Source organism: Lethenteron reissneri, chromosome 15, assembly GCF_015708825.2.
Source record: "Lethenteron reissneri isolate LAM-NWPU_2019-01 chromosome 15, ASM1570882v1, whole genome shotgun sequence".
Lineage (NCBI taxonomy): Eukaryota > Metazoa > Chordata > Hyperoartia > Petromyzontiformes > Petromyzontidae > Lethenteron > Lethenteron reissneri.
This window is the reverse complement of record NC_083793.1, coordinates 6,538,410-6,560,967: the sequence shown is the minus strand read 5'-3', so window position 1 is coordinate 6,560,967 and position 22,558 is coordinate 6,538,410. Positions and strand designations below refer to the sequence as shown.

Sequence of the window (22,558 nt, the reverse complement as noted above, 5' to 3'; positions counted from 1 at the left end):
ACCTCAAGTGATCGCTGATCACGGCAGTTCTTGGATGAGGCTCACCCTGGGTATGTAACAATGCATCCATTAAAATCCAATGTTGTGCTCAGTACTTGGCATTGACTCGCCTGTCAGAATTATATTTCTATTCAAATGTAATTGCATGCCTCCTACCCTCTTCGACAGCCACGAAAGGCGCCGCAATGTTGACGCGACACGACAAAATGCGTTCTTGAATCGAGTCGCGACTGTAAATCGTGAAGATCCATAATACAGTTTATTTTCTTTTTAGGGTTAGATCGCGTTAATATCAATGTGTCGTGAAACCGACACCACCCGACACAGCCAATTAGTAAGGTTTGTCCCGTAAAGAAAACGTGCCAATCAGTTACTACTTCCAGAGTAAACCCACGACATTTGGAATTTGAGTACTCTGACGTTTCGCTGGTGTTTACAGCCAGCGTCATCAGGCGATTTGCCAAATGTGTGACGAAGTCATCCTGTTTCGGTCTCAAATGGCTTACGCGTTAAACAAAGCGTGATGATTCAGCATCGTTGCAGGCCTTGCTCCCATCCGTGTCTGACCCGCCAACCCCACAGGAGGGGTTTTACATATGTGCATCGCCACTGCAAGTGGCTCGCGCAGCGACGAGTTTGTCTCGCCACGTGGAGGCAAGTAACCACGTTAGCGCACGTGATCCCAAAGAGCTATTGTCCGAAAACGTGACCGAGCACGTGCGGGATTAATTAAACAAGTGGGACACGGCTAATGGCAATTAATTCGTCGGCAGCACTGCCCGAAAAAGAATATACACCATTGGAACCTCATTTGCCAGAAGAAAAAATATGATAATTGTTTTTTTACCCTTTTATCTGGCAACAAAACTGACACCTTTTTTTTTACAAGGAATCATGTTTGCATAGACCACAATACCTGCAGTCATACTGCAAAAAAAAACATAACTGATAATATATGCACTGTCCTTGAAGTTGATTGGTCCACACCCGAGACAGCTTTCCTTAGAGCCTCGTCTCACATGGTGTTGGACCAGATGACGCCAAAAGGCGCAGAGAAAATATACATTTGGCAACGTGCCTGGTATGCCCCCTTCCTAATTGCACCTCTGCTCCGAAGTATACCTCTGTTGTGAAGAAGGGCCATTGTCCGAAACGTCGCCTATTAAATATCTACTTTCCTTTTTGGGCAGTGTTATTGACGATTGTGCTGAGGTGTTGTTATTTCCGTACATATGCAACGCCTCCCACAACGGTTTGTGGGATTAATCAACGCATTCATTTGTACCATGACAGCTTTACTTTCAGCACATTTACATAATGTGGTGGATGGTGGTTGGGGGGGAGGAGAGCGGCGAATGAACTGGGGGAATTAAGGATTGCAAATTATGGAAACAAGAGTTGGCTACCGTCGAGTGAAATAAACCTTGTGGGGACAATGCTGGCGCGTGAGATCGGAGGCAATGCCATGTAGAGTGCGTGTTGCGTTCAGTCAGCACTTCGCCGTCAGATGCTGCAAGCGAGGCAATTAGCATGCACTGCCCTTCATCTGTGCAGCTTAATGTGCAGTAATCTCGATTTTCCTTTGATCAAATTTGGCCACTTAACACGTGTCTGCCAAAGTAACCTAAACCGTAAAATTGCCTTTTATAGCCTTATACATAAGCGATGCGACATTACGGTCCATTGTCAAACCATGTGTAAATGTAAGCTAAACACCCATATTTATCTTAAGTATGCGTGTGTAATTTAAGGGGAGCGATAGTGTAGCGGTTTGCACGCTGCGCTACCAACCTGACGACCGGCCAATTTGAGTGACGATTATCTGAACCGGTCCTGGGCCTCCCCTAGGTCGACTCAGCCTCAAATTAGTACCTGGTGCGGTGCGTAAAAACATCGCCACTGGGGAGACGAAGGCGGCCGGGCGTGGTGTTGGCCACCCACCCCCTCGTGTGCCGTTTTGGCCTTCATAGGTGCTCGCTAACAGCACTTGCCCCTACATTCGGTTAAGGCTGTAACTGAATTCATCACCATTATCGGCCACGATCGATCCACTGCTGGATGAAGGCCTACGATAGTAATGGTAATTTAACGCACGAAGGCAACACATCACATCCGTCGTTATCACTGCCTTAGAATTTAAAAAATGACGTTTCAGGCAATGCCCCTTCTTCAGAGCAGAGTAACCGTTTTGGTGTTGTTATTATTACAAACATTCCCCCACCCCCAGGTGCGACGATTCAGGTCGCGATCTGATTATCTCGTTTTTAACTTCCTCGTATTGTTTGTTGGTCTCATTTGTACATATTTATTGACGAGCCTGTTTGCCCGTCTTAGGACGGAAGCTGTAAACTTTACGAAAAAACTGAGCAGAGTACAATTGTATATCTTGTGTAAATGTAATGGCAGTGAATCTTGCAACAAAGTATGTCATCAAACACTTCACTGCAGTTCACTGTAGCACTATATTAATGGCAGTGATTCTTGCACGAAACTAGTCATAAACAAACTTGATTTGGCGCTTTCGTGACTGCAGGAATTACTCTTTGGTTCTTTCGGTAAAGTCACGTAGAAATAGAAAATAATAAATTAAATCATTTTTCTTTTGGTTCTTTCGGTCAAGTCACGTAGAAAGAGAAAATAAGAATGATTTATATTTCGATTTAAAGCTTTCGTAACTGCAGGGATTCATCTTCTTGGTTCTTTCGGTAAAGTCACGTAGAAGGGAAATAATAAAATAATAAAAATAACACATAATAAAATCATTCTCACGACGTTTCGGCCACAATGCAAGCAGCCGTCCTCAGGTGAAGAACAGGTCTGTCGGAAAGACAATGTCTGAATGTCGGAAAGACAATGTCTGAATGTCTTTCCGACAGACCTGTTCTTCACCTGAGGACGGCTGCTTGCGTTGTGGCCGAAACGTCGTGAGAATTATTTTATTATGTTTTATTTTTATTATTTTATTATTTCCCTTCTACGCGACTTTACCGAAAGAACCAAAGAGTAGTCATAAACACTTTACCATACTTCATGTCATTGTAGCACTGTATATAACTGACCTTCAATTTGTTTAAATTCACTGCTTTGATACTTTATTCTCTTCTGATTTCGGTCGCTGGGGTTGAAATACTGTAAATTTGAAATCGATACAATATATGGGAAATCACCGAGAAATGTCTATTTTACCATAATATAGAAGCATAAATTAGAATTACCTTTTGTCTCAAGTGCTGAAGAAATAAATAAAGACACCAAATCCACTTTGTTGCTGCGTAGAATTATTTATTAGATTCACTTTCAATAAAGAAACGTCAAACTTAAAGCGAATTTGCGAAAAATATTATTTCCGCTCAATCTTATGCATGTGTAAAAATCCACCCGCCCATGTATAATAATGACGGGGGGGGTGTGGCATGTGGAGTGACGTCACGCGCGTTACACACAGACATTCTTGGCTCGTTATAGTAATGCCATTAGCCTACATTTAACACCGGCATACCGTTCGCATACAAGTTACACAAATCGCCAGTGACCCATGCGCCCACGTTTAATACACATCCTTATTAGCTTAAGTATCGATCGATTTTTTATCGATTTTAACCGATACATTGCAGAGCAATAGTTCTTAACCTCTGGTTCTCAATTGTAAAATTATTTGTATGTTAATACATAGGTTTGTTGAAACAAAGTAGTTGTAATTGCGTGCCCGTGCTTAATTTGTTTTGATGATTTACCTTCGAAGAAAATCTGACCACGTCTAGCTACCCCCAGAAAGGGCATCTCGCACCCAGGTTAAAGAACCACAGAGTTGTTGAGTGACGACTCTTACAGAACCCAGAACACATTCGCGGAGGGTGACACCACTGCCGTCTCCCGGCTACCTCGCAACGCCACACCTACAACGTCTGGTGGCCCGTCACGCACACTAACCAGACCCAGACGCGATCCACTTCCGACATATGACTATATCGAGCGCATTTGAGGGCGATTTCGGTCAGCAACACAGTCCAGGCAAACATTTGCTAACGTCTTGATGGGAACCTACATGTTGCGGGGCGGGGAGCCTTCGTCATCCAGCAGTGGATTAACAAACAAGCCGTATGGGACAGGGGGGGGGGGGGCTATATTGAGTCATCAGAAGAGGTCGCAACCGGGTACCCGATACCCGTACCCTACCCGATACCCGGCTACCCGTACCCGGCCGGGTACAGGTACCCGTTTGCGACCCTGGTGCGGCCGGGTACGGGTACGGGTATGCCGTGAGTCACCGGTGAGTAACCATTTGTCACTCATTTCGGGTTGGGTACGGGTACGGGTAGCGTACGGGTACCCGTACCCGGCCGGGTACGGGTAAGGAATCAAAACCCGTTTGCGACCTCTGGTCACCACATCAAGAAGCCACGTGCGAATGGGAGAACGAGGGGCTAGACGGTAGGGGTGGGGAATGTCCGGCCCGCGGGCCGTATAAGGTTCGCGAAAAGATTTGGTCTGGCCCTGCCAAGGCAACCGCAGGCGGGACTGGAAATTCAATAAATCGAGGCGCAAACCTGGGAAAGCAGTTGCGAATAGCAACATCATCAACACCAGCTAACATCACACGCCTCGCCAAAGAGAAGCAGTTCTAGCCATCACATTAGGGGTGAGTTAATTAAACGTTTGACGAAATATAACGGGCTAATTTTTAAGTTGATCATTTTGCATGGCCCGCGAATTATGTTTTCAATATCCAAATGCCCCTTGGCCAGAAAAAGGTTCCCCACCCCTGGGCTCGGGCCGTGTGAGTGGACAACAAGCGCTCGGTGGAGACTCCACGGAGCGGCGGTGTTGTGCGCACGTCACAAATGCCAGTGCGTGAAAGGGCGTTCAAAGTTGCGCGCTCGTATTCCTAGGTTTTTTTGGTAAAGTTACGTAGGTAAAAAATTAAAATTAATAAAAGTAAAATAAATTAATAAAAAATTAACCCGTAAAAACAAAGTTTTTCACTATAAATCCTTTATATGCGTGGCATCGGTTTTATTTTATTATTCATTTCTGTTTTTCTTGAGTAAGAGTTTCATTTTTATCACATTGGTATTTTAAATTAAATATGAAAAAAAAATTTCCTAAAAAGTGGAAAATTTTGGAAAAAAATTTCACGAAAATTGTCCCGCACAACGAGTCTGTGTGCAAAATGTCAGCTCGATTGGATCACGGGAAGTGGGTTAAAAAACGACCGAAAGATTTGCACGGTCGTAAGCGCGCAAGCAAGCAAGCAAGTGAACTTAATATAAAGTATTTAAAAATCACGACGTTTCGGAGGCAACACCGTCACAGTTCGCGTGCTGTATCAAGCGTGCTGTGACGGTTCCACCTGAAGACGGAAGCTTGTGTTGCCTGCGAAACGTCGTGATTTATTTTTTACTTTTATTAATTTTAATTTTTTACCTACGTGACTTTACCGAAAAAACCTAAGAATATGAATCCTTGCAGTCACGAAAGCTTCAAATCTAGAATTGTGCGCTCGGTCCGGCGTGGCACTGTTGTTGTGCCACTGGTGCCGCCGTCCCGTCCAAGACCCACGTCTGATGGCTTTGCGCTGCGTTACGTCGCCGAAGACCGCGGCACACCCTAAGCACCTGCTCACCCTGTGAAAGCCCCCAAGAGAGGAATTGTTCATAATGTCATTTGATGGCGACGTTGATCGTGACCGTCTTATTTCGTAGACCAGGGACGTGTGGTCAGGGGAAGGCAGGAGAGGAAGAGCCTCACCTGGCATACAATGAAAATAGTTGTTACGAAAAGTAAAAAAATCCAAATAAAAATTAAGATTTTTCCACTGATCTGTGTTATAAATTCCATTTATGTACGATTCCAATCATTGTTATAGTCAAAATCGCTAATTTGCGGAGCTCCGCTGCAAATAGAGGAAGACACGAGAGGTGAGGCAGCGACGAGCTCAGCCTCCCCTCTGATTGCGCACCGCCTCAGTAACTGGATGGTGCGCGGGCAATAAGCGCGTGCCTGCTACTATCTCAGTATGTCACCAATGTAATGTTTGTAGACCCCCTCATTTCATGTCCTCGCCTTCCATACTCCAGTTAACTTATTTCACGTATGTGTATAAAGATATTTAGGCTCGCTGGTCTGGTCATGAAACTGCAATGAAAAAGCAGCAGGGGAGGCAGCTATCACATCTGCCTCACCGAGGGGGACGTGTCTAACACGCCCCCCTCAGTGATGACACGCCCCCCTCAGTGTGTCAATCTGGCTCTGACACTAAGCCAGTGCCTCCCCAGCCATTGACCTCACCGCACGTCACTGTCGTAGACCCTCTTCATCTTGTTAGATGTCGCCGTTGAGCTTGATAAGCTTCCTTGGATGGGTCGCCCCAAAGTGCAATTACACGGGTGCTAAAAGCTGCCGATGGCCGACGAGCCGCGCAGCAGAGGGCAGTGTGCTGCAACGTTCATTATTGTACCGCACAACCTTCCCAAGTCGATGCTCCCCAAACTTCACGCATGCGCACCGATCGGCGGCGTGGTGAAAACACATTCCTGCGGAGGGAGCTGGTAGGAACGTCGGGTTGCTCGGTCAATGGCCAGGGTCAACGGCGGCGTGGTGTATTCCACAAATATGGCCGACTGTGAGGGCGGGCACAAGCCGGCGTGAGTAGGTTAAACGTTGAGTTTTATAAGGGCACCACGGGGTGACCAGCCCCTCCCCACCCAGCCCCACCCCTCCCACCCCCACCCAGCCCCACCCTCCCCACCCCTCCCTACCCAGCCCCTCCCCACCCAGCCCCTCACCACCCAGCCCCTCCCTGCACGACGGACACAATAATCCCCTGTGGGCTGGTGTAACCAGAAGGTTCCTACCAGTATAACGACTTTACCAGTTGCATATTTTGAACAGGCAGACAATTAGTTATATTAGAGAGAGACAATTAGTTATATTAGAGAGAGACAATTAGTTATATTAGAGAGATAGACAATTAGTTATATTAGAGAGAGAGACAATTAGTTATATTAGAGAGAGAGACAATTAGTTATATTAGAGAGAGACAATTAGTTATATTAGAGAGAGAGACAATTAGTTATATTAGAGAGAGAGACAATTAGTTATATTAGAGAGAGAGACAATTAGTTATATTAGAGAGAGAGACAATTAGTTATATTAGAGAGAGACAATTAGTTATATTAGAGAGAGAGACAATTAGTTATATTAGAGAGAGAGACAATTAGTTATATTAGAGAGAGAGACAATTAGTTATATTAGAGAGAGAGACAATTAGTTATATTAGAAAGAGACAATTGGACATCGTGATTGGTTGATTACGTGAGTATAATTATGGACTGTATTTCCACGTGTAGGCCTAAATATATCCGAATTAGTTTTGTTTACAGTTTCTATGCACAGGAAATACGCTAAGTTTGCTAATTATAACTAGTTCTCAAACGTTGTATTTTGGAAATCCTCGTCATAAGAATGGGGAATTTCCACCACTGAGTCTGGGCTGCACAGAAAAGAAGCACTGGGAATCATTTTCACGTTGTGACTTATGCTCAAAAACTTTATGAAGTTCCGTGGCAAACATTACATCCAGGATACGCTTCTATCATATACAGTACGGTACTGCACACTGACATTACTTGAGGAAGGAAGGGCATTCCTTTAGCCTTGTACGAGGTGATTATTTTTAACTTGCCCTGAAAACATTTCCAAACCCGTTAATACAGAATAGGCTTGAGGAACAAGATTAGCGAATTGGTCTGGCAGACGGCGAATGATATATAATCTTGCAGCAAGGGAAATTCATGTTTCCTGGGCCACGCACTTTTTAACATATACAAAATTTGACTACCAGCCATTCTAAATCCACGAATGGAAAATAAATGCCTCGCCATACAATGTCGGTCATGAATTGTGTTGTTGTTGTGCCACCATCCATCAGGGTTGGTGACGAGTGAGTAGAACAGGGCCCGTCTTAGAATTATCACGCGACCCTGTTTGTTAGCCATAGCCGTCGGGTTGGGAGCATGGTGGACTAACCACGTGTGTTTCTCTCCTTTGCGCAGTGACTTCTCTCTCTCTCTTCCCCAAAATAAAAAAGGAAGTAGACCTCCCACCTCCCCCCTCTCACCACCACCACCATCATCCCCCCGCAACTCCCCTCTCCAAATCCAAATCTCCACAATCTTTCCCTGTGCAACGTGCCTCTGAGCCAATGCTATAGCCGGCAGCAGCTGACGTGTCACCACCAGAGCCGCAAAGTCTCTGCACCCACACACACTCTGGCATGTTGGGAGGAAGGGGAGAGGGCCCAGCCATGACATCACCAAAGGAATAGGCATCTGTGCAGCCAAGGAACCGGGGGCGTTAGCAGGCACACAGGCTCCTCCTCATCCTCCATCCCCCCCTCGCCATAAACCGGCTCTGCACTGCGCTACGCTCCTCGCTGCGAGTGCGGCGCGCACAGATGGCGACGCGCGTAGCGGGGAGAGATTTCCACGCTGTTCCCCGTTCTTCACCGTCGTCTTCCTCGCGTTCCCTTCAAGCGAGATGAAGGCAAGGCGCTCGGCTCGCCCGGCCAGCGAGGAGAGAGAAGGGGGAGCGAGCGGCGAGGGGAGCCAAGGAGGAGCGGAATAGGAAAGCGGAGAGAGGGGGGATTGTGTCCGAGACGCGTGCGCACGCACTTCGCGACGGTGTTCTCCGTGCCGCGTAAACACCGCAAAGCAACGGAGCGGGTGGATCGACTGACTGACTGACTGCGCTGGCGGATACAACAACAACACACACGCACACACACGGAGACACGCGTCGATGCGATACACACGATAGTCGCAGATAACGTAGAAAACGAGCGGTGGCTGCTTCAGGCTATAAATACAACACACCAGCTGAACACATACATACATACACACGCGCATAGATACTGCATAGCCAAAAGCAAACGCATAGTCGCAAACACTTAAGCACACGTCTAAAAAAACACGCACAACCACAACAACCATCTACTGTCAGAGCTATAAACACCCACCACATCATATGCACAGCCATACACTCTCACAGCTCTAAACACCCAGCACACCACACACACACACAACTATAAACGCCGGTCATACGGAACACACAAAAACAAAACACACTCATCTTGCACAAGCGCAAACACTCAAGGGCACAACACACACACACAACCACACACATACACACAACCACACACACACAACCACACACATACACACAACCACACACACACAACCACACACATACACACAACCACACACACATAACCACACACACACATAACCACACACACACAACCACACACACACATAACCACACACACACACAACCACACACACACATAACCACACACACACATAGACACACACACACATAACCACACACACACAACCACACACACACAACCACACACACACATAGACACACACACACACAACCACACACACATAACCACACACACACAACAACACACACACATAACCACACATACACATAACCACACACACACATAACCACACACACACAACTACACACACAACCACATACACAACCACACACAACTACACACATAACCACACATACACACATAACCACACACACACATAACCACACACACACATAACCACACACACACACATAACCACCCACACACATAACCACACACACACAACTACACACACAACCACATACACAACCACACACACACACACAACTACACACATAACCACACATACACACATAACCACACACACACATAACCACACACACACATAACCACACACACACACATAACCACCCACACACATAACCACACACACACAACTACACACACAACCACACACACATGCGCAGTCCTGTGTGCTCCTGAAGGAGAGGAATCTGAGATTCTTAGATCCACAGAGAGATCGGGGTGGCAGGGTGAGAGAGAGAGAGAAACTGGGCTCTTCCCGGCGTCACCAGGTGCCGACTCCCGTGGCGTGACATCAAAGAGGGTCCTGCACCATGGATAGCACCGCAGTGGGCCACTGCGCTCAGGACGTAACCGTCTTGTGCCGACCTACAACCGGAGACCACGGAGACGGAACGATGTGCAGTGGCTTCTCACCGTCTAGCTCCTGCCGTTCCACCACCTCCTCCTACTCATCCCTGTCGTCGTCGTCGTCGTCGTCATCATCGTCGTCGTCGACATCGTCACCCAAGGCTTCATCCTCTTGCTCGTCTCCCTGCACCGGCGCGGAGATCGGCGGCGACGCGTCGCGCGGAGGGTCCGCGATGGAGGAGGGCGAGAGATGGCTCCTTGGCGAGGTGGATAGGTTGAGTCGGGAGCTGGCGGAGACGAGCAAGCAGAAGATCCAGGCTGCCGAGTACGGTCTGGTCGTGCTGGAGGAGAAGCAGATCCTGCAGCAGCAACACGACGAGCTGGAGCAGGCGTCCGAAGTCATGCGCAAGGAACTGCAGATCCTCAAGGAGGTGGGTGGGTGCACCCTTCCGTGTCTGTGTGTTGACCAAAATCCGAATGATGCGTTTATACTGGAGGAATCCGATGAGCTGTGAAGCTCTTTTTCCCCCACAGATGTCTTGTCAGAATCGGAATACGAAATGTATACTGGAGGAATCTGATGAGCTATGAAGCTATTTTGTCACAGATGTCTTGTCAGAATCAGAATACGGAATGTATACTGGAGGAGTCCGATGAGCTGTAAAGCTATTTTTTCACAGATGTCTTGTCAGAATCATAATACGGAATGTATACTGGAGGAATCCGATTAGCTGTAAAGCTCTTTTTTCACAGATGTCCAGTAGACAGCTGTGTATGTGTTGGGTAGTCCTTTGATGAAGAGACTGATGGTCTTGAGGAGGGGGGATCTTTAACATCATCGTGAGCCATGGTCTACCCACTGATAGATGGAGAATGAAGAGCTACACACGCAGTCGCCCTCCCTCACGGGCCTCTGGTGCCACAATCAATTATTTCACTCTCCTGCACGCGAACCCATTAATCTCATTTCAACATCTCCGCGATGGTTGGACCTCTCTGGCGCGCTGGTTCCATTCCCTGGGCTGACATTTTCTCACCAGGCTCAGGTCAATGCGATGTCTCTGATTTGCGTTTTTTTTCCCTTGATCCACGTGTCCCCTCTCTCCTGACTGTGTGATTCCTCCACGCTGCATCTTTTCTTCTTTTTCTTTTCAAGATTTATTTCCATTCGTTTGTCATCGTTCATGGCCTCTTGGCCTGGTCTTGAACGTGACCTGTCAATATTGTTACCAAGGTTCGCTCGGATAGCCTTAACAGACTTTTGGGACAGTTAGCGAGAAACTGTTAAGGCCGGAACGGCACACGAGGGGGTGGGTGGCCAGCACCACGGCTGACCGCCTTTGTCTCCCCAGTGGCGATGTTTACACACCGCAACATCCACTCATTTGAGGCTGAGTCGACCTAGGGGTGGCCCAGCACCGGATCAGATAAACGTCACTGGTGTTGGCCGTGAGCGAGAATCGAACTCGGGTTCGCCTGTTTCGTAGCGCAGCGCGCTAACCGCTACACTACCGCTCCCCATACACAAATACACACACACATACACCCACCCCACACAGCGTTTACACACCGCACAAGAGTACTCATTTAAGGCTAAGTCTACCTACGAGAGCGCCAGGACCCGGGTTCAGATATCCCCCCTTCCCCCCGCCCCTACTGTTATTGTTCGTGAGCTGGAATCGAACTCGGGTTCGAAGCGCAGGATGCGCTAACTCCGCTACCTACACACCTGTGTTTACCTGTAGGCGCGTGCGTGCGCGCGTGCGTCTGTTTGGTGTGGCCGCACACCTGGGCTGTGATGTCCCCGCCAGCGCGTGCAACACACTCTATCCCGCATTGCGGCTGCGGGTCTTGATTAGCATTCTCAAATGATTGTGTCGCCAATGTTGTCTTTTTGTGTACCTCGTTGGTGTTTGACGAAATGCGCCGAAGCCGAATGGTTGATACGATGATGAATATTGCCTACAGGCATGAAATCAGACTCGTAAGAATTGGAAAATCAGTCCAGATACATCTACTTGAATGTGATTATTCCAGAATGCATTATTTGTCTCTCCGTTTACATGAGATGCAAATGGCTGTTGGAAATGTTTTGTAAAAAAATCGCCTTTCATGAAACAGTTTTACATAATGTTAAACTACATGTGCATATATACACTGGCCATATATGCATTGTTTAACGTCAATCTATTTATAGTACAAGTTACGTCTATTGCCAATGTGAATTACAGTTCGTATGTACCTGTTGACACTAATGTATAACCATTAATCGATACGATACAATATGAAGGCCTAACCCACGCCATTTCTGTCGTGGGTGTGGATGAAGAATGTGGGGGGGGGGGGGTGTTTGACCATACTTCACCACGTAGGTCAAGGCAGGTTGGTGGGGGGGGCGTCAACCAATTCTGATATCACTCGCCACAGATGTGAGCAGAGTTCACAGGGATCATATAAGAATGTGCCAATCCGATCCATTATAAAGTGCCATCTCGACAGAGGGCCGGGAGTGGGTTCTGACGGCTCTCTGCTGTACAGCGCCACGACCAATGGGGAGAGGGGAGGGCGGGAGGTGTATGGGGGGGTGGGAGCTGGATCGGCCACTGAACGGCACAGAGGGTCCGTCTGTGCTGGCTTGCTAAGAGTAAGGTTCATTCCTTTCCTCTGCCAACAAAACACCACGGCACTCCAGGGACGTCTCTTGTGGCATGCCAGTCTCTGAACACACTACCCTAGAATGCGTGTCTGCTGTGTTGTCTTGCCTATCCATCTCGTGCCATCCTCGCAACTGGATGTTAATGTCCACGACGCGTGCTTTCCACCTCTCGGGATCTTCAGCGTCGTTTGTGTCGCATGCCATGCATTATTCACGCACGCCGTGCGTATGGATACAGTGCATGCATATATAAAGACGAATATGCCTCGCTGTGCCACGGCGGCGTGTTTTTCTTTTTAAGAAGCTCCTCAATTGAGATGTCTGTCCACTACACGAATAAACTCTGTTGAATTCAAAATCAACATCCGACAGCATCGACATACAGCCAAAGTTTTAAGTTGGACTAAAACACATTTTGACATGCATTTGCAGACACATCAGGGTGGGCTGTTGTTGTCATTAACCTCAGAATGCTCCTCTCTAGTGCACAATGTGCGTTGAACTTCTTTCGCACCGTACGTAGCCAACCGTGCCAATCGGAGGTGCAATGAATTTCGTATGCAAATGACCTCCGTGTGACCATATATGCCTATCGAGGTGGTGAGATCATTATTACCGGTGCCGATGATGGCTGCAAACCTTATCTCCCCCTCCCCCCACCTTATGCTAAGATCCCTCTGCTGTCACACAGTCGACACCCGTCTGCGTCGATTCCCAGCCATTGATAACATAAGTCACCAGTGATATATCTGAACCGGTCCCGTCTGCTCCATGCCACCCGCCCCACCTCCACTTCATCAACTCTCACTGACCAGCGTGGCGAAGTATGGTCAAAGAACAGCCACGGTGTGGTGAGGCCTTCATCCAGCAGTGGATTGACAAAGAGATGTAAATTAATGTATGTATATCTTTGAAGCTAAGCAGGCGTTTGGACCTGGATAGTTGTTGGATGGGTGACCACCATGCTTAATACATGTATTGTGCATAACAATTATTGTTGTACTGTACTATGCTAAAACGTCTATGCTCTCGGCATTCGTCAACCCACTCACCAACGTGGTGGTTCATGGTCAAAACACATTCCTACTAAGGGAGCTGGTAGGAACGTTGGGTTGCTCGGTCAATGGCCAGGGTCAACGGCGGCGTGGTGTATTCCGCAAATATGTCCGACTGTGAGGGCAGGCACAAGCCGGCGTGAGTAGGTTAAACGTTGAGTTTTATAAGGGCACCACGGGGTGACCAGCTCCTCCCCACCCAGCCCCTCCCCACCCTCCCCTCCCCACCCAGCCCCTCCCCGCACGACGGACGGACACAATAATCCCCTGTGGGCTGGTGTAACCAGGAGGTTCCTGCCAGTATAAGTCCCACTACCTGCACGGCATGGGACGTGCAGTAGGAGTATACTTGTACACGTGCCTGCGCGTATTGGCAATGTGTCTGTGCTGTACTTAGATGTGCAATACAACAATACAACATTGTCCTGCTTGTACGTACGTTGGACTTCTTTCGCACCGTACGTACTAATCGGAGGTGCTGCTCGTGATTGGAACACGTGTCAAGATGTGCAGCACAGTGCCGATAACTCATCAGATCATTATAATCCTCCGTGCGACGCTCCGCACCTCCGACTAGCACCCGGTTGGCTTCGTACGGTGCGAAAGAAGGTCAACATACAAACTGTGCGTACGACCTGCACTCATTCTGTCGAGGCAGACAGGGTAAAGTGAACATGACACCTGTGCGAATGTGTAGCTTGCAGTAGGATTGCAAGTGTGTGTGCGGCTGCAAAGGGTCCGTCCATAAATGACGTCACGCAACCAGGGGGGGGGGGTCAGACATTTGTGACGAGGGGGGGGGGGGTTAAGAAATGTGACCTCACATCAAAATGCGCAACTTTAAATAAATATAGACAACACGTTCTACTTAATTAAAAATACTTTTTAATTAATGTTTTCTACGACAACATCAAAGTGCAGCGCCACATTAAATACGCACTACAATGACAATAGTTTAAAGCGATTTGAAGCATTTTTTTTTTGGGTCAGGGGGGTGCAGAGCTTTGTGACGTCATATTTGAGAGGGGGGGGGGTCTGACTTTTTGTGACGCCGTGTGACGAGGGGGGCGAGGGGTGGAGGTAAAAAATCGTCCAAAATCGCGTGACGTCATTTATGGACGGCCCCAAAGTTTATTCGGCTGAGTAACACCGAGGCTGGATGGAGAGGAAAGTGTCAGAGGGCCCACGTGACCCTCTGCTGTTGCGCTTACATCCTAAATGCCTGCGCGATGACTCTTCAGCTTTCAGAGGGAAGGTATCTGCCTTGCCAAGCAACATTTACCGCACATGTGGTCGTCCACCTAATTTTTCCAAGCAAGACGGGTAATCAGCCGTGCTTTGATGTGTAATTTGGCAACCGTACGATTGAACCCAATGCTTATTATCGCTAACTGGATGTGACAGTTGAAAATGGGTGGGCTTTTAACTATCCGAACCCATCTTCCCCCGATCGTCTGTGTAATGAGCTTACTTGGGCATGAATAGATGCATAATCAAGTTCAGATTTTTCAAAAATAACTACAACCTGCCCTCGTTTTGCCACCATCTCATTCGTTTGTTCCCTCTTCACCTTAAATTGTTTCCCGAGATCGGCAGTACTGTAACCTTTGCGTGTTTACACGTGTGTCCGTTCAACAATTATATCCGTTTGCCGAGCGAATTTGTCGCGCGTGCTGGGTGACCTTTCGTTTTATCGCATTTATCTTGAAAGAAAAGTTTATTTTTAACGAGTGGACGTCGCCTGTTGCGGCCCAGCGCATCGGAAACACGGACACCGACAGAGGAAATGGAACCCGCCGAGCGGGCAAAGAAGCACGTGGCAGTGAGCGCTTGTAAATAACATCGGCTGACAGAAAGAGGGAACCGGGGGTGAGAGAATAAACGCGTAGTGAGAGACGTCTAAATTGACTTTGGAAGCCACTGGAGCTTAAATCTGGATTGAAAACTCAATTCTTTAGAAATTATTTTTGTTTACTTTTGTTGTCGTCCCCCCCCTCCCGTACCTACGATTAGCATGGTTGGCTATGTACGGTGCGAAAGACGTTCGACACGCGTACGTACACATACACGAGACTTTGAAGTAAAGTCAACGGGCTTGGGAAGGACGCGTCACTCGATGGGGCGACGGCCGGTGGTCGAGACTAACGACAGAGCGGCAGCCAAACGCGGCAGCGAGGATGACTGCTGCAGAGATGGAGTGGTGGAATACGTGTCGACAGTATTCTCTCGCTAGTGGCGAGCACGTTCCAGAGATGCTCGTGAAGAGCAAATTTTAATTAATTACCTTCAGTAAATACATAAATAAGCGATTAAATACGTGAAAATGATCAAAAGACAAAAACATGCATTGAAAGCTTCTACAAGTCTGCAGATGCTTCTAAAGTTATATCTCTCTCATCTCTTTATCTCATTACTGTCTCCCTCATCACTTTCTCTCTCATCTGTTTATCTCATCGCTTTCTTGCATCACATTCTCTCTCATCACTTTATTTCTCTCTCTCTCTGTCTGGCATAATGCAGTCGTGTCGAGTGCCGGATGCGCTTCGCGCATAGCCAAAATTGCGGATATCAACTTCGTGAATAACGAGGGAATATTCACAAGCCGCGCGTTCACATGCCCGCGCGTTCAAATGCCCACGCGTTCACATGCCCGCGCGTTCACATGTCCGTGCCAGCGGCATGTGCTCTGCATTCATGGCAGGCGAGCAGTGTTGACCACGTCAAACTCTTCTGCGCGTATGGCCAGGAGCGGGTGATACAAACACATATAAACTTCTGCTGCGTGAGCGGACGTGAGATTTGTTTTTACGCTTCTTTCATACGGCATTAGAGATTCAGTTGTCCATGACTTAGCCGTTCAATTGCTGTGTCTTACATTAGGCGGATTGAAGAGACGCCCATCGCCTCTAAATTTATATCTGGGGCAGCGCGAAGTTCAGATGACCGTGGTTTGGAGTTCATGTCCGCAGTCCACACATGGTAGAGTCTTTTGAATTCCCACTCATGCATTAGGTATCTGCATCTTCTCTGGTTTTCCAGTTGAAAGTACTGCCCTTTTGTTTCCACGGCGGTCCGTGGGTCACCGGTTTGGTGTTTGTTTGGACACGTTACTCGACGTCCGTACATTGGTGCGCGCCGTGTTTAACACCGCCAGTCACGTACGGACATCGGCACGACACGCAGCAGAAAGGATGCCTCTCCACCTGGGCTGAACCGAAGGTGGAGCGGGTGACATTAATGATTGCTTTTTCCTGGAATAGAAATCCTCCACCGTGCGCGCATACCAAGTGGAACATTGACCGATGTGACAAAGCGACTCCCAGAGAAGGTGGTATTCTATTCTGGGCGGGGGGGGGGGGGGGGCTCTTATCAGGTGAACGAAGCTCATCAATTCACGTGAAATTACACATTGTAATTCAAATAAGGGAGACGGGAGCGGTGTGGGGGGCGTGAATTGTGCTGAGACGGGCTTGGCCTCTGGGAAATTGGCCCTGCTCTTCAAAAACATGACACACATACACCTCACCTCGCCGATCATTAATGAATCGATGCTGCACGCACAGAGGATGGCCCTAGGCTGCGTTGAAGTCTCCAGCAGGAGTTGTCGCTGGTTTACTAATTTGGTTTGGCTGGAAGTTTCAGTGGCAAGCGTCTTCACGATCGAGATCATGCCCACGCAGGAGTTTGGGGATCGATAGATAATGATGATGTGTTTCCATACTCGTTATGAGTAACAATGGCTGTTTTCAAGGATGTCCGCTGTCTGGCTATCACTGCCCCTTCCAGCTTGCCTTTCATGTTCTTGCTATAGGCCATTCCTATACAAAAATAGCCCTGACTACATGATATATACGAATAGCCAATATATATGATAGCATCCATTTATAATGTGAAATATTTAGTTGACAAAGGGCTGTAGTTCGTCATATGCAATGACTTCGGTGTAGGCCATTTAAAGAGTCAACGCTAGTCAACGCTACAATAGTATCACTTGAATTCTTTTTAATGGATGCTCATCGTGCATAATCGATTGTATAGGCTACGGGGCTACATTGTGGGTATCAGAGGGCATTGCTGCAAATACCAAGTCTACTGTGCTTCTGTACCCCTTACACCCGCACTGACCAGCATGGTGAAGTATGGTCAAGTAAATACTACGATCCGCACGGTGTCAATCCCAGGCTGTACGGGTATTGTGCACGTCATGAAATAAGCTGGGAGCACATCCATTTCCTTACTCCCAACATGTCTAAAATCTGTTAACACTTTTACAGGCCTCTATTCTGATACTGTATATACCTTTCGATTTAAAGCTTTCATGACTGCAGGGATTCATCTTCTTGGTTCTTTCGGAAAAGTCACGTAGAAGGGAAATAATAAAATAATAAAACATGATAAAATACAATTCCTCACGACGTGTCGGCCACAACGCAAGCAGCCGTCCTCAGGTGAAGAACAGGGCTGTCGGACGCTGTCTTTCCGACAGCCCTGTTCCTCACCTGAGGACGGATACTTGCGTTGTGGCCGAAACGTCGTGAGAATTGTATTTTATTATGTTTTATTTGTATTATTTTATTACTTCCCTTCTACGTGACTTTACTGTATATGCCTCTCAAGTGTCACCTCAGTTGTGTGGCTGTGACTAAAATCTAAACTTAGAGTGGAACAAAATGCAGCACTGCGTAGCCGATAGCTGTGCCATCTTTGTTTGCACTGGCAGCTTGATTAGCATTTTGTGTCATGCCGGTGTCAAATTTAGATCGTCTGTGCGTAGAGGCAAGTGCAGTGGTTACCGCTCACCGATGGATTTCCAGGTCGTACCGCGTGGCGTAGCTCGGCACGGTTGTCCGATTTCGCTGAAGAGGCTCGCAGCACGTGGAGCGGAACGTCGGACATCGTGCCGATTGGGCACCTGGGTGGCGAGATGTTAACTACCTCGCCTGGTATGCAGGAAGTCGTGGGTTCGATCCCGACTACGCTGAAGCCTGTATACTTGGAGTTTGCGTGTTCTCCCTGTGGTCGTGTGGACTTTTCTCCGGGTTCTCCGATTTTTCCCGACACATTTATAATGGCGCGAATTGAGTATTGGGCTGCTCTAAGTTTCCACACGATAAGTCACTTTGTTGAGCTCTTCAGTATGTTTTAAATCTAGATTTGAAGCTTTCGTGACTGCAAGGATTCATATTCTTAGGTTTTTTCGGTAAAGTCACGTCGGTAAAAAATTACAATTAATAAAAGTAAAATAAAAATAAAATAAAAATCACGTTTCGGAGGCAACACAAGCTTCCGTCTTCAGGTGGAACCGTCACAGCACGATAGCTGTATCAAGTAAGAGAAATTCCAAGAAAACAGTCCTTGTATATATACTGGTTGAGGGTGGGGGGAGCCAAGGTAGGCCCTGGATATTATTATTGTGAGGTTCGGTGCAGCTGAAGCACGCTGTTAGGAATGAGCCTTTGTTGTGTAGACTGGTTGAACTCCGAGGTTCCAAGAGTTGTTAAGGTGCGGCTGATGTAAAGGTGCGTGTAAATGGGACTGAGCCTTTTGCTATGTAGAGGTGGTGCGGCTGAAACCGCTGCCAGTATGACCCTTCTTAACGACGCAAACGGCCGTTAAGCGAGTACTGTATAGGAAATACACGCCAAAGGCTTAATTCGTTCCGATAGCATCGAAAGTTACCTTTTTTCACCCAAAAACGTACTTTATATTTTAACAGTGGCTATTAATACATAAAGATACTAACGACATTATAGACGCATGCTAAAAGAAACGTGGCTAAACAATGCGTTAATTCATATTTACCTGTACCTACAACAGCCCGTCGTTGAAAGGGGAACGGGTCGGTAAGTGAACAAATCGGGCTCTAACTCCCCCCCTCCCGTTCCTAACTCCTACAGCCAAACTCCTCCTCCCCCTTCCCCACCGTGCCTATATAAAGCCACAACAGCAGATACTTTTTCTCACCTGAAGACGGCCGCTTGTGTTGCGACCGAAACGTCGTGTTTTATTTCATTATTTTTTTATATCTACGTGACTTTACCGAAAGAACCAGAGAGTATGACAATTGGGCTCTTTTTGGGCTCAAGTGGGCTCAAGTGCGCCTTTTGACGTCATCTGGTCCAACACCATGTGAGACTAGGCTCTAAGGAAAGCTGCCTCGGGTGTGGACCAATCAACTTCAAGGACAGTGCATACATTATCAGAGTTATGTTTTTTGTTTACATTATGACTGCAGGTATTGTGGTCTATGCAAACATGACTCCTTGTAAAAAATGTGTCAGTTTTGTTGCCAGATGAAAGGGTAAAAAACCAATTATCAATTATCAATTGGGCTCTATTTACCATGGTTGTTCGGTAAGAGGGGTTTCTACTGTATAGCTCAGTGGGCCTTGCCTGGTAAAAATTTAAAAAGTTAATACTGTAGTTGGTTAAATAGAGTAACACATGACATCACCTGATAACCCGTTGAAGAGTGATGCAGCAGAGCCGTGAGGTCGCAGGTTCCACAGTGTCACAGACCATTGTGTACTGTCAGAAACAATTTGGCAACCCCACACCACACTGCTCATTTAACAATGATATTCTTGTCCATAGTAAAAGTCAAATTAATCTGCTTGGCACAATCTCACGTGACCTTATTATGGAAGGACCGTGTAAGTAATCTGGCAGACGGGAGGCATCGAAAGAAAGCTTGGCTTTTTTTCTCTTAGTGCCAAGGCCTTAACTAACTAAAAATAATTATTACTGCTGCTGTAACACAGTACAAGTTCGGCCAAGAGGTAGAATCTTGCTCTTGTTACATGTTGTAGGGGGTGGAGCACCCAATTCATAACTCGCTGCGCTTGAGAGAATTTCGTGGCAAGGAACTTGGGTTGATTGATGATCCAGCGTTCACGAATTCACTTGGTTTATTTTCTGACCGGCGATTATGTTGCCTCCGTGTAGCTCTGCTGTCGCTACTCCCATAGCGATTGTTCTCGTGAACTCCACTCGTGTTGAGGACTCCGTCTATCAGAATTACTGTTTCGTCTCATCCACACCGTGCTCAACTACTACCAAACTGTGGATGCATGTTGAACTTCTTTCGCACCATACGTAGCCAACCGCACTAATCGGAAGTGAGAAGCAACAGGTCACAACACCACACTCACCACACTGTGGTTAACCACCACACTACAGATCACAACACCACACTCACCACACTGTTCAACCACCACCACCACACTACAGATCAACAACACCACACTCACCACACTGTTCAACCACCACCGCCACCACCACACTGCAGATCAACAACACACTCACCACACTGTTCAACCACCATCACCACACTGCAGGTCACAACACCACACTCACCACACTGTTCAACCACCACCACAACCACACTGCAGATCACAACAACACACTCACCACACTGTTCAACCACCACAACCACCACACTGCAGATCACAACTACACACTCACCACACTGTTCAACCACCACAACCACCACACTGCAGATCACAACACCACACTCACCACACTGTTCAACCACCACCACCACACTGCAGATCACAACAACACACTCACCACACTGTTCAACCACCACCACCACCACACTGCAGATCACAACACCACACTCACCACACTTCAACCACCACCACCACACTGCAGATCACAACAACACGCTCACCACACTGTTCAACCACCACAACCACCACACTGCAGATCACAACAACACACTCACCACACTGTTCAACCACCACCACAACCACACTGCAGATCACAACAACAAACTCACCACTGTTCAACCACCACCACCACACTGCAGATCACAACACCACACTCACCACACTGTTCAACCACCACAACCACACTGCAGATCACAACTACACACTCACCACACTGTTCAACCACCACAACCACACTGCAGATCACAACAACACACTCACCACACTGTTCAACCACCACCACCACACTGCAGATCACAACACCACACTCACCACACTGTTCAACCACCACCACCACACTGCAGATCACAACACCACACTCACCACACTGTTCAACCATCACAACCACCACAACCACCACACTACAGATGAAAGTGCTTCTCTTTCTGATTCTTCCTTGGCACTGCTGGACTTCGAAACATTCTCTCTCATCTTCTATTTTTCCAAACTCTTATAAACTTGTTCAGTAACGGTGCTTAAAAACAAAACTCGCAGTCGAGTCATACATTCATCAGTGTACATTATTAGTACCTTATGACCATACACATTACGCCGTTGCAAAGCGTGTAAAAACTCATACTCGTGTAAAAATCCTTCCAACACGCGAGCTGAACGGCGTAAATGTTTACTCTGTTGGCAACAATCTCCGGGCAAAAAATTCCAAAACTTTGGCCGCTAAAACCGTCGTGCAAACAGTGCCCGCCCTGTGTTTTGGGGCCGTCCATAAATGACGTCACGCACCTAGGGGGGTGGGGGGGGGGTCAGAAATTTGTGACATGGGGGGGGGGGGTGAGAAATGTGACGTCACATCAAAATGCGCAACTTTAAATCAAAATAGCATTGTTATAACACCACTAATTGTTATAGCAACACTCCTACAACATCAGAGTGCAGCGCCACATTAAATACGCACTACAATGACAATAGTTTAAAGCGATTTGAAGCATGTTTTATTCTCAAAATGCAAATATTGTTTTGGAGGTGGGGGGGGTGCAGAGCTTTGTGACGTCATATTTGAGGGTGGGGGGGGGGGGTCTGACTTTTTGTGACGCCGTGTGACGAGGGGGGGGGGGGGAGGTCAAAAATCGTCCAAAAT

At 47.4% G+C, this 22,558-nt stretch overlaps 1 protein-coding gene across 2 annotated transcripts in view; it reads left to right on the top strand.

Annotated features, from left to right (window-relative positions):
• The first annotated feature begins 8,381 nt into the window (after window positions 1-8,381).
• The window catches only part of LOC133342637 (protein bicaudal D homolog 2-like), an 89,428-nt gene continuing 75,251 nt past the window's right edge, over window positions 8,382-22,558 (top strand). For both annotated transcript variants that reach the window (XM_061551916.1, XM_061551917.1), the window contains exon 1: window positions 8,382-10,473. In XM_061551916.1, coding sequence (XP_061407900.1) covers window positions 10,006-10,473 — 468 coding nt within the window. In that variant the 5' untranslated portion in view covers window positions 8,382-10,005. The remainder of the gene's footprint in view (window positions 10,474-22,558) is intronic.